The 12995-nt window shown below is 30.3% G+C and overlaps 2 protein-coding genes and 1 long non-coding RNA gene across 4 annotated transcripts in view; 2 read left to right on the forward strand and 1 right to left on the reverse strand.

The window, feature by feature from the left end:
* The window catches only part of LOC126737143 (protein tweety), a 145355-nt gene extending 142359 nt beyond the window's left edge, over positions 1 to 2996 (reverse strand). The window contains exon 1 of the mRNA XM_050441891.1: positions 2911 to 2996. The gene's annotated coding sequence lies outside the window, so the exon portion shown is untranslated. The remainder of the gene's footprint in view (positions 1 to 2910) is intronic.
* A 540-nt stretch (positions 2997 to 3536) lies between these two features.
* Positions 3537 to 4702, forward strand: LOC126737608 (uncharacterized). The gene is made up of 2 exons (XR_007661063.1): positions 3537 to 4298; positions 4550 to 4702. It is a non-coding gene; the product is annotated as an uncharacterized LOC126737608 (long non-coding RNA).
* Positions 4703 to 12351: 7649 nt separating this feature from the next.
* Positions 12352 to 12995, forward strand: part of LOC126737263 (ubiquitin carboxyl-terminal hydrolase 31) — a 46796-nt gene continuing 46152 nt past the window's right edge. For both annotated transcript variants that reach the window (XM_050442079.1, XM_050442080.1), the window contains exon 1: positions 12352 to 12719. In XM_050442079.1, coding sequence (XP_050298036.1) covers positions 12472 to 12719 — 248 coding nt within the window. In that variant the 5' untranslated portion in view covers positions 12352 to 12471. The remainder of the gene's footprint in view (positions 12720 to 12995) is intronic.

The following is a 12995-nucleotide window of genomic DNA, read 5'->3' on the forward strand; positions in this document are numbered from 1 at the left end:
TCACACATTAAAGGAAGTGGAGGGTCAAAAGAGGGTGACTAGAAAGAGATGTAAAGTCTGTTATACAAATATGTCAAGATAGCATAATTCAGCCTATGCCCGAAAAAATGCTAAAAAGGTGAACACTATTCGTCAGCAATGTCAACAACCAATGTGTATACCATGTTTTAATGACCATAAGTAAATTATTTTTGAGAAATTGCTTAAGAATAATGTTAATTTGGTTTAGAATGTTTTTTCAGTTACTTAGTTTTTGTTCAAAATATATATTTTTTTAATTTTTCACAAATATTGTGACTTGTTTTGAGAATTGATAACTGTCATTATAAACTTTCAGTCGGAAAATAATGTTTTATTTCCTAAGAATTACCCAGTATTTTTTTGTACATTGTCAGACCAAACTACCAAGTCCAAGTTGCTTTTGACGGAGATACGTGGAAGGAAGTAAAAAAATGTGCTCAAACTGGAATTATGCTTGTAAAAAAATGGCTTGATATATACAAATTAACATTAAATGTCCAAAAAACCAACTATATTGCATTCTCAAAGACTAAAATAAATCGACCATTGTTCACACACTTAGATATTCAAAATCTATCAGATAAAATACAGGAAGCATAAAATGTAAAGTATTTGGGAATTATCATTGATAGTAACATGAAATGGGACTTACATACTGCACATTTAACAAAAAAATTAAATTTCCTAGTCTACAAATTTTACACTATTAGAAATATTTTAGACAGAAATATGCTTATAACCATATACCAAAGTTTAGTGGAATCAATACTAAGATATGGAATATTACTCTGGGGCAGTATGCATTACAATTCTTTAAATCCTCTTCAGATAATGCAGAATAAAATATTAAAAATAATCCTTAAAAAACCATTCTTATACCCTACTAAAGAAATTTATAATAAAACCTATATAAACATAAGAACTTTATTCTGTATAACTGTTTGTTGCTTCATACACAATCGTGAAAATATTAGATATCCAATAAACCATAACCAAAACACTAGATCTAATGAAGATAATCAACTAATTCTTCCTGTAGGCTATAGTGAGTTCGGAAAGAGATCCATTAAATTTATAGGACCAAAACTGTACAATTTATTACCTAAACATATTAGAAACATCAAAAATAAAAAATTTTCAAAAATAGTGAAGGAATATATTGTAAACAATCTTAATAAGTTTAAGTCTGTTGTATCCTAATATTAGTAGATGCCTTCCCTTGTTAAATTATTTAGGTACTTTATTACCTCACTGTTATTATGTTATAAATATACTTAGGAGCTCATATTAATGTATATATTTTTTCTTTAAATAAGTTGAACAGAAGAAAAATGTTTATTGTACACTGTTCATTTATTACTTCCCATACAGATGCTTGCATCTAGGGGAATATAACTGCATAATTTTGATATTGTAATAACTTATTATAACTGTGTAACTAAAATATGATGTTATAAATAAAAATTTTAAAAAAAATAAAAAAAAACAGTACAAAAAGATTACATTCTGGGACCAAAGTTTATATTTTAAATGCTAAATATAAGCAAAACATTCCCACAGATGAGCACACGGTCTCCAAATATAATTTGTAGTGTGCCCATGGGTGGTCATATTGTCATAGCAACTAAAATCACTAATGACCACCGGTGATCACTTTGTCCCACTATAAAAAATTAAAATGTCCACTGGTGGGCATGTGGTGTTCAACGTGTTAAAACCTGAAAATTAGCTGGAAACTTTGTAATGTGTCTCATCACCATTTTAATTAAAATCTTAGTAAAGGGTTTCAGCCTATCAGCCGTCATCAGTGGTGCTTGAAAGTGAGGATATAAGTCTTAAATCAAGAAATTCACTTGATTTAAAGAAATAATATAGAGTAAAAATGAAAGCGCCTTGTACTCACTTGTCAGCTATAAGAAAATTGAAGATGTATTGGATCTTATGTCCTTTGTATTTTCTTATAATGATTTGAGGTTAATTTTTATTTCATTAGGTATATTTCTGACTTCACTGGTTTTCTGTAGGACTTTTGCCCAAAATTTGATAGTAATGCTTATAAAATTGATTATGAAAACCTCATATAATATTTGCATAGCATGTAAAAAATGGAAATGTTTTAAATTTACTAAGAAATTTTCTTACTAAAACTAGTCCATCCAAAGTAGTGTCTATATAAAACCACTGTATATTTCCTTCAAGTTTATGTACCTAGAGAAAGAGATACTATATCTCGACAACAATGTATCCTGTATCAACTCCATATGTATAAAAGTATAAGAGTATTTATAAAATAAAAAAATCTCAAAAAAACAGCATTTTTGGTACTGCTATAGTTTGTATAGGTACTAAATCAGTTGACAATATTTAGTAAAGGGTATTAGCTCAGTTGTGGGTATCACCTTACATCTTAATTCATCTTCTATAGACATGTAATGATTATGTTCACTAGGATATTTCTATTGCTGAGATTATTAAATATAAAAATAGATTATTAAATTATTGAGACAGGCAAGGTTTAGCCTGAAAATGTTGCAGTTTCAGTTTAGTGATTAACTCAGATAAGTGCATAAAAATAATCCTTTCTAATCACAATAGTCTTTGTTTATTTTGTATGCAAGCCTAATAGTGGAAAATATCCTTGATTAATTATCTAGAATTTTCAACGTAAATCTATCTAAGCAAACCGGCACTTAAACATAGTATGTACACTGTTTCCTGCTGATAACATCCCTTCACAAATACAATTCTCTCAGTAGTAACAGGCCCCCAAGTGAATCATCACTGGAGTCAAGAAAACGATTTTTCTAAGAGAAACTGATGCTGTTTTTAGCAGGATAAAATAGGAGTTGATTAGTCTAACGTCTAAATAGTAATAAAAACGGTGGTTACCTTTTAATTAACTAAAAAAATCCACAAGTTTTTGAGAAAAAACACAAAATACACCCACTCGCGCAAAGAATCGAGTAAAACTAAATTTTTGACAACTATTTTTGGAGATGGCGCACTAAAGTTGAAGAAAGTCAATAATATATTTTGCTTGTATATCGGCAGCCCGCATTACAACGATGTAACGCGTCTTGTCTGTATAAAGTTTTTAGGGATATCGGGAAATTCGATTAGACTGTGAAATCCAGCCATTATCGGCAATAGTGTAAAAATTGAAAAGTATAGTCTAGTCGAGTTCAAGTAAAATAAGTAGAATGAGACTAATATTATAATAATAATAATAATAATAATAATAATAATAATAATAATAATAATAATGGCGAAGTAAATAGAAGCATGTTTCCTATCTTTTTGAAACAATTTATTTAACCACAATAATACAATGTATAACGAGTTTTAACAATTTCTCCAATCAGTGTTTGAAAACACTGGCCCCGAGAATAACAAAACAGTAATTAATTATCTATAGTAAACAAATGTTGCAATGTTGCTTATAATTTTTTATACATAAATTAATTAACATTTTTTAAATCTTTTAATTTTTTACCAAAAAATCTATAGTTATTTATATCTTTTATACAATGAGGTAAACTATTAAATGTTTTAATTGCATCTGTAATTGGATTTCTTAAACCTATGTTAGTTCTTGTAGAAACTTGATAAACATTATTTAGTGATCTTGTTTGATGATTATGTACATTATGGTAAAACATAATATTTATGTTACTTTTTTGTCTGTTGTTTATAATTTTATATACAAGTTTACATTGTTCTATCTCCAATATCACTTTTAATTTGTTTAAACTTAAATTTGAATAAATTGTATTAGAACTTGTAAGCCAATCAAAATTAAACAAAATTTTCAAAATTTTATTTTGCAAAATTTGAGCCTTATTAAAATTAACTTCACCGCACATACCCCATACTGGCAAGAGGTACCTAAAATGTGTGAGAAAGAAGGCATTATAAATTTGAAATTTACTTTTTTCAGACAAATAATCTCTACTCCTATATAAGGCAGATAGCATTGGAACTGTTTTATCAAAAATTTTGTTTAAGTGTAGTGACCAATTTAAATTTTCATCTATTTGCAAACCTAAATATTTAATATTCGACACTTTTTCTAATATTACAGTATTAATATTAATATTTAGATTATTGCTGACTGACTTATTTTTTTGTTTGATATCATGTATTTGGTTTTCTCAATGTTAATTTTTAATTTATTTGAAAACAGCCATTTAAGATAACATTTTAGGTCATTATTAATAAGTTGTGTTAAAGAAGTTTCATCTGTTCCAGCATATACCAGTACAGTGTCATCTGCAAAGGTAAAATATCTTTCTTTTAGCTTGGCTAACTTGAGATTCAGTACATAAAGAATATATAAGAGAGGCCCAAGAACGGATCCCTGTGGTACCCCGTAGGTGTTAGATAACTATTCACTAATAATATTGTCAAGCTTTACGTACTGTTTTCTGTCATACAAATATGTTTTAATTAAGCTGTACAATACATTTTTAAATCCCATTTTAAATAATTTGTCTAAAAGAATGCTTACTACATCAAAGGCTTTTTTTAGGTCTATGAAGACAGCTATAACTATTTGTTGTTTATCTAATGCCATTGAAATACAGTCTACAAAATCCACAACCGCACCAAGTGTACTACTGTTCTTTATAAAGCCATATTGATATTTATCATTCAATAGATTGCAAGAGTTAATGAAAGATAACATTCTAATTTTCTATTATTTTTTCAAGAATCTTGGAGAATACACTAACTACTGAAATGGGCCTGTAATTATTCATATATCTTTTATTACCTGACTTAAAAAGAGGTGTAATTTTACTTATTTTTAACTCTGATGGGAAAATCCCTTTTTGTATAGTTTTATTAATTAACCGTACCAAAACAGGTATTATGTATTCTCCAAGATTATGTATGTCCCTAACCGTAATATCGTCATATCCAGGTGCTGAGTTTATTTTTAGTTCTTTTAAAATTTCTGATATTTCCTCTTTATTAGTTAATGTTATAGAAATAGAACTATCATTGTAGACTTCATCAATAGAAAAAATCTCGTTTGATAGTTGAATCTCCGTTTCCAAATCTTTAACTATTGATTTACCGACCTGAGAAAAATATGTATTTAAATTATTTGCAATGTCAAGCTGAGAATTAATAATGTTATTTTCAATTATTAATTCATTAATTATTACTTTAGATTTTTTATTTTTTATTAAGCTGTTGATAAATGCCCATTGCTTTTTAACATTATCTCCAGCTAAATTCCATTGGGTTTGAAAATACCTATTTTTAAAAGCACGTATTTTATTATTAATTTTATTTTTTATGTTTTTAAATTCAGAGATAATAGTTAGGTTTTCGGGTTGGTTAATTTTCTTTTTGTATATTTTATCTCTTTTTTTGATAAGCTCAAGAAGTTCAATATTTATCCAGGTGTTATTTTTTCGTATTCTTAATTTTTTTGTATATTGAGATTTATTTTTACATTCATTAATTAAATTAATTAATTCCTGAAAAGTTGTTACGTTAATGCTTAATATTTTTTGTATAAATAAGTTTACAAATTTTTTATAATCTACAGATTTGACTTCATAATCTACTTTTGGTTTATAAAATTGCACAGGTGTTTTAATATCAAGCAATATAAGTTTGTGATCTGAAATTGCATTTTCTTTAACATTAACTTTACAACTTAAATTACTACTATAATCGCTAAGAACATGGTCTATAAGAGATTTTGATAAACTGGTAACTCTAGTAGCGCATTCCTCATTTATCGAGTTATTAATTTTAAAATTGTTTAATGCTATTAAATCTTTGTACTCTTTGGTTACTTGCGAAACATCAAGCAAATTAATATTCATATCTCCAACAACTAAATGATTTTTAGGGTGAGTACGCATAATATATTCTAAATATGGGAAAAAATTTCCACTATTAACAGTGGGTGGTTTATATATAACACTTATTTTTAAGTTTTGTTCCCCTAAGCTAATACATATCCAGTTTATTAACTCACTCTTCCTTGATTTCTCAATTTCACGAAACTTAATAGATTTTTTCACATAAATTGACACACCACCCCCCCTACCAGCTCTGCAGGCATGAACAGCATTAAAACCATCCAACTCAAACAGAAATGTTTCACTTTCTTCTAACCATGTTTCAGCTGCCAATAGTACATCCCAATTTTCACTCACAACCAAACACTGCACCAGATCCAGTTTATTTCTTATACTTTGTAAGTTCATGTAAGCAATTTTTAGTTGTTCACGAGGCCTCGCTAGTTTTCCAACTGACTTTTATTATTGATAAGGAGAACTTTTGAACTTTCGTCTTTCCTCAAAAAGATATTACCATCGCCAATCCATAGGAACTTAAAATTTTGATCTTTCTTAAAAGCTTTAGCTGCCATGTATAAACCAAGATTAGTTTTTGTAAGTTCATGGTTGAGAAAGATTTTATTATCCGTAGTATATCCCAAATCTGAACTTTTTAGGCCAAATTTCTTTTTTGATTTTAAAATTTTTGTTTTAGTTGATTCATCTTCAAAGGTGACTTTAACAGGGTTACTTAACCATACAACTAACATAATAGCTTTAAATATTATATTTATAATAACGGAAAAAACTATATACTTTGTTACAAGATTTTCTCATAAATATATGTATAAATGTTAATTATATAAGCTAATCAGAAATGAAATATAATAAAAAAGGAGTGAAAAAAATTATAATTTATTACACACACTAAGTACAGGTTTAAATTGATTCTATAAAGAAACTCTTAATTCTAAGGTATGGTATTGTATTGTGTATATATACAGTAACTGAAACTTCATTCAAACATAATTGTTTTTTGTTGAGGAGGTGTTATAAAGTTTTATTTCTTCCAGTCCAGGTCATGAGCATCATATCTGAATTTACCTTTTTGGTATAGGTACCCTGGACATTTCTAAAATAAAATTTTGTTAAATATCAAAAGACTATGTTGTAACCTCCTTTTAGCCATACCCAACCACTTCATCTCATCAATCACAACTCAATCGTGCTTTCTCATACAATTTATCAATCTTACGTAACAATTCTGGATGTATTGAATACGCTTTGAATCGATTGCCAAAAGTCAAGGACCATATACAACAACACAGTAATTAAAGTGGGACAATACAAGACTATCGCATAGGACTTTCCTAAGTTATTTATTAAGTAGATGTCTTTAACTATCAAGTAATTAGTTTTAAGAGTTATGCATTTCGATGAGATAACTTGCCATCATCGGTCTCAAGACTTAGTTGAATTGAATCAGAACTAAGATTTCATCAAAACTACGTGTTGAGTCCGGTGATGATGAGATAGATAGATATATATTTTGTGCCAAAAAAATCAAAACATTTTACACAAAAAAAACAATAGGTAAAAATAGGCTTGGGAATATTAACTAAAACAATTTTTTTATTAATGACAATTCTTCATTTTTCTTTCATCCTGTCGATCTTACCGAAGTAAAAAATGAAATCAAACGCCTAAAAAACCATAAATCATCTGGAGCTGATGGGATATCTTCGAGGTTGTTACTCTTTTTGCCTGATTCAGCCTTAAATGATTTAGTTTCTGCCATAAACAATTCTCTACATATTGGCATTTTTCCTTCATGTTTAAAAGAGACAGTGGTTATCCCTCTTCATAAGGGTGGAGATTTGGATCAGCCTTGTAATTTCCGTCCCATTTCTATTTTGTCTGCAAATCAGTTTGGATTTCAAGCCGGTAAAGGGACTCATGATGCTGCTTTTAGCTTTTTGGAGAGCGTCTATGTGTCCTTGAATTCTGGAGAGTCATCGGCGGCAGTGTTTTGTGATCTATCCAAAGCGTGTGTGGATCATGGAATACTGTTATCTAAGCTCGATAAATATGATATCGAACGATTAGGGGCGTAGCGTTGCGATGGCATGAGTCCTATCTATCAAATCGTACTCAGAAGATTACAGTGTCTGGGCGTTTGTCTGCTTCTAGATCCCTAAAATGCGGCGTTCCCCAGCGTTCAGTGTTGGGACCACAGTTATTTTTACTGTATGTGGATAACTTGATTTGATCATTGAAACTGCAGGGCAAGGTGGTTCAGTTTGCTGATGATACCACCATACTATGGATCTATAAAAATTCTGATTATATTAAGACTTGTATCCTTGAAGACCTTCATATTTTATCAGGGTGGTGTGCTTCCAACAGGCTCGTGTTTAATGTAAGAAAGACGTCTATTATGGGGTTTAAGTGCGATGTTCAGGGTCTGATGTTTGACGAAAATTCCCTCTTGCAGAATAAAGAGTGCTGCAAGTTCCTAGGAATTACCATTGATAGTCGCCTTCGGTTTGAAGATCATATTTTACATTTAGCTGGCAAATTATCTTCTGGATGTTTTGCAGTAAGAATGGCAAAACAAGAGCTGGGAGGGGTGGTTGCACGTTCAGTGTACTTTTCACTTATTGAATCTTATATTCGGTATTGGTTGCCTTTTTGGGGTTTAACCAATAAGGGGCTACTTAACATTGTCTTTCTCATTTAAAACAAAGCAGTTAAATACCTGTGTTCTGCTAAGTTAAGAGATTCTTGCAAACCCCTCTTCATTTCTGAAAAATCCCAACTCTTTTTTTACTCTTTATCTTAGAAACAGCTGCTCTTATTCACAAAATTCCCAAACTATCCTCTGACACTGGCCATTTGACTCGTCGTGTAAATGATGTTCCCCTACCTATTCTTACGTTTTCCCTTACCAAACACTCATTAATTTACATAAGTAAAAAAATTTACAATCATGTTCCTCTATGTGTTAGACATATGTTAAGAAATTTAAAAGAGAATTAAAAACCCTTTTATTGGCTAAGGCATATTATAACCTGGATGACTTTTTTAATGATAGGTTTTAACCTTGGACATGTTGGAAAGTTGTTTTTTTTCCTTTTTTCTTCTCTAGTTCTGTCAACAAGTTTACCTTTATTTAGAAATTGATTATTTTATTTAGTTATCTTTAATTCAAGTATGTTCAAAAAGTTTTGTCTTCTTGTGTTTAATTTTGTTCATTGTTTTGTCAATTTTTGAAATTGTATTTTTGTTTTGTTTTTTTTTTGCTTGTAGGATGCTTGTACACAAGATTATTCTTACGTAATATAGCACATTTTCTTTCTTTCTTTCATTCTACTTTAAAACAAGCTATAATAAGCCATCAGAAGCACTTTCCGGTCTACGACTCCACAGAAGCCACGGAGAGCAAATACTGTACCTAAAAGTTTATCCGAAATAAATCTTATATATTCTTTCCAAGTTAATATGGTATCAAGACTCGTACCCAAGAATTTTGGGAAATCTATATCATTTAGACATTCCATTTTATAGAAAGCAGAAACTTATTGGTCTTGAATAGCCAGAAACAATAAAAAATTCCCGACTGGGTCTCCTCATTTCTATCCATAGCATGTACCAAGTGTTTGAGAGCAGTTGTATCATCAGTATTCAAGACCAGCTCTCTGCCAGGCAGGCCTTCAGAAATGTCGTTAATATAAACAAAAAGAGTACCGGGTCTAGAACAGATCCCTGCGGAAGGCCAATGTTGCATTCCTTAAAACCAGAAAGATTATTGTTATAAATCACAGCTTGCTTGCGGTGTAAGACTCTATAAGTGAGTAGATTTATTACATCTATAATGGACTAGCTCAGGTAACAAAATGCTATAGGAGACGCAGTCGACAAGTCACAAAAGACAGACCCCCACAAATAAACTCATAACCCTATAATAGATAGCTTTAATCAAAGTTGTAATTGCATTATCTGTTGACCTGTTTTTTCTATAGCCAAATTGGCTCTTTTTGAAAAGATCATTATGCTCGAAATATTAACTTATTTGATAAGTGATAATTTTTTCAAATAATTTTATTAAATAATTTTGTTAAAGGTCTTATAAGTAAATTTTTGATTTTCGTAAACATAGTAACCACCGTGCCATAAGTATTACAACTTCCTGAGTTTTTTAACCCCATTATGGCATCACGAACTTGAATTTCTGAAATTGTGCAAAAAAGAAAATAAAGACTGTACATTTATGTTTTGTAAAAAGGAAGAAGAACGTTTATTAGTTGGTGGTAAATTTGATATTATGTTGTGTGCGATCTGAGAAAAAAATGTGTTGAAATCAGAAGGGCTCAAAATTGATGAGCATTCATTCCTGAACACTCCTATTTGGCTGATGTTTACTATCAATCAATCAAATGCTTTATTTTCAGAAAATTTACATTTTATCGACAAAGCTAAAGGAAAAAAAATACAAATATAAACAAATAAACATAAAAAAAATACTCAGACAAAATACACACAAAATAAATAGGTACATAACAAAACAAAAATACTGTACAAATTATCAAATTGTACAATTTGGTCGAAATACATAAATAAAATAATTTTTATATACAAATATACACTCAAAAAAAAACATACAATAAAAAGCAGGCAAACATTTTGCAAATAATAGGTAGCTAATAACGCCAGTGTGTGTGCTTTAAAAGGAAATATTAAAAAAGTCTTCTACTGTATATAGGGCTTTTTTCAGTAGTAAAGATTTTAGGGCATTGCGAAAACAACTAAAAGTAGTCATCGATTTTATTACGGAAGGCAGATGATTGTGCATTTTTATTGCTGCATAAAGTATAGAGTTCTTTACTAATTCCGACCGTGGAATTGGCAGATGAAGATTATGATCAACGTTCCTTAGTGAATAGCTGTGGGATGGTCTTTCTGGAATCTGCGACACATATTTACGGATAAGGCAGATAGATTCAAATATAAATATCGAGGCAAGAGTAAGGATCTTATATTTTATAAAATTTACTTGGCAGTGAGCTCTACTATCAAGTCCTAATAAATAGCGAAGCGCTCTTTTTTGAAGTTTAAATATACGCTCAAATTGGGTCTTGCAGCATGTACCCCAGAATGGAAGGGCGTAACGAAGATGTGACTCAAAAAGAGCATAATAAACTGTTTTGGCCGTGAAAAAGCCTAATTCACTTAAGATTGATCTTATGGCAAAACATGCCGAGCTTAGCTAGGTTACTATATCCCATATGGCTTCAGGTTTATTGGATTTGGATTGTATGTATTTTATTTTGGTCTATTTTTTTAGCTTCTTATATTTATTTCGGTGAATATATAATGATGAAAAGTATCTCTATTTTTATCTGTTGGATGTCGCACACAAAATTAATTATGAGTTATCACATAAATCACATCGAAATGCATGACTCTTAGAAAGAAAGAAAGAAAATGTGCTATATTACGTAAGACAACAAAATCTTGTGTACAAGCATCCTAAAAACTAAAAAATTCCAAATTCACTTTAAATTTCAAATTTCAAACAAACATAACATCTAAAACACTTTACCATAAAATATACACACATTACCAAAATTAATCATAACAAAACAGATTAAGAAAAAAAAAGCATCTTTTTGATAAATTTCATTAAAAAATAAGTAAAGCTGTCAATAAAACAGAATTTAGAAGAAGTAAATTAAATTATTTAACAGGAAACAAAACTAAAACACTAAAATGATGTCAGAACACAGGTTAAAAGGTATCATTAAAAAAATCGTCAAGGCTATAATATGCCCTGGATAATAAAAGTGATTTTAATTCTTTTTGAATCTCTTAACTTCTAAAATTTGTCTGATACATAGAGGAACATGGTTGTAAATTTTTCTGCTAAGGTATATAAGTGAGTTCTTGGTAAGGGAGGATGTAGGGATTGGTAAGGGAAAATCGTTAACCTGGCGAGTCATATGACCAGTGTTAGAGGGAGGTTTAGGACATTTATGAATAAGAGTAGCTGTTTCTAAGATAAAAAGAGAAAAAAGAGTTAGGATTTTTTGAGATATAAAGAGAGGTTTACAAGAATCTCTTAACCCAGCGAAACATAGGTATCTAACTGCCTTTTTTTGAATCACAAAAATTATGTTTAATAATCCCTTGTTGCTTAAACCCCAAAAAGGCAAGCCATAACGAAGGTGGGACTCAATGAACTTAAAACAAAATGAGCAATTATTTTGTTGAGAAAAACTGGCTTTAGGAAAACATCGCCTTTATTATATTGTGAAAGTAATGAATATCATTTAAATATTTTTAATAACAAAAAAAATTCTAGGCCGACCTGTTATTATGTGAATTTTTCATATTTGCCCGGACTATAAGCAGTGAGTTCCATTTTCCCTAAAAGTTGCGCGACGTTGTCGGATTTATTTGTGTCAAGCTTGCGCAACTTTCACCCGGATCCGAGGACATACTTGTCAAATGTCTGTCACTGTCAAATCGAGCATCCAATCGAGTGTAGTGTACATACATCAGACATCGGCGTCTGAGAAATCGGGAGTGTTGTTTTTAATTTTTCTGGTTTTTCGTGTAAATAGAAAAGTGAAAATGGTTTGAAAATAGTGAAATGTGTGATTTAGCGTTCGTTAAATCGAACTCGGCCGGAGAATTGCTGAATCGCATCGAAATGACCCTCGAAAACGGTGTCCAAGAAGCCTCCACTTTAAAGCGGACTTTTACTTTGCCAAGAAACCCCTTTAATTCCGCCAGGATGTCGAAACGAAGGCCTAAAACGGGCGATAACGAGCCCGAAAACGTTAGGGACCTTAAAATTGTGAACGGGGATGCTGAAAAAAATAACAAGAAGGTTTTTCGGTAAGTATACAGCTTGATAAAGAATGTGGATAACCCAGTGCCAGCAATAAGTAGTTAACCTTAAGTATAATTTCTTTAAACAAGGACGTCCTGCTAAAGATAGTATTAATGAAATCTTAGAAAACTTAAATACCTACGTTACTCTTATGCAACATTAGTATTGTTTTATCAAGTATATTTTAAACTGATTTTTTTTTAATTTGTTCCCTCAGATGGCTACTTAACTTTATGTGGTAGTAAAGGCTCCATGTATTTTATTTTACATATTTTAGGTAC

This window comes from Anthonomus grandis, chromosome 6 (genome assembly GCF_022605725.1).
Source record: "Anthonomus grandis grandis chromosome 6, icAntGran1.3, whole genome shotgun sequence".
In the NCBI taxonomy this organism is placed as follows: domain Eukaryota; kingdom Metazoa; phylum Arthropoda; class Insecta; order Coleoptera; family Curculionidae; genus Anthonomus; species Anthonomus grandis.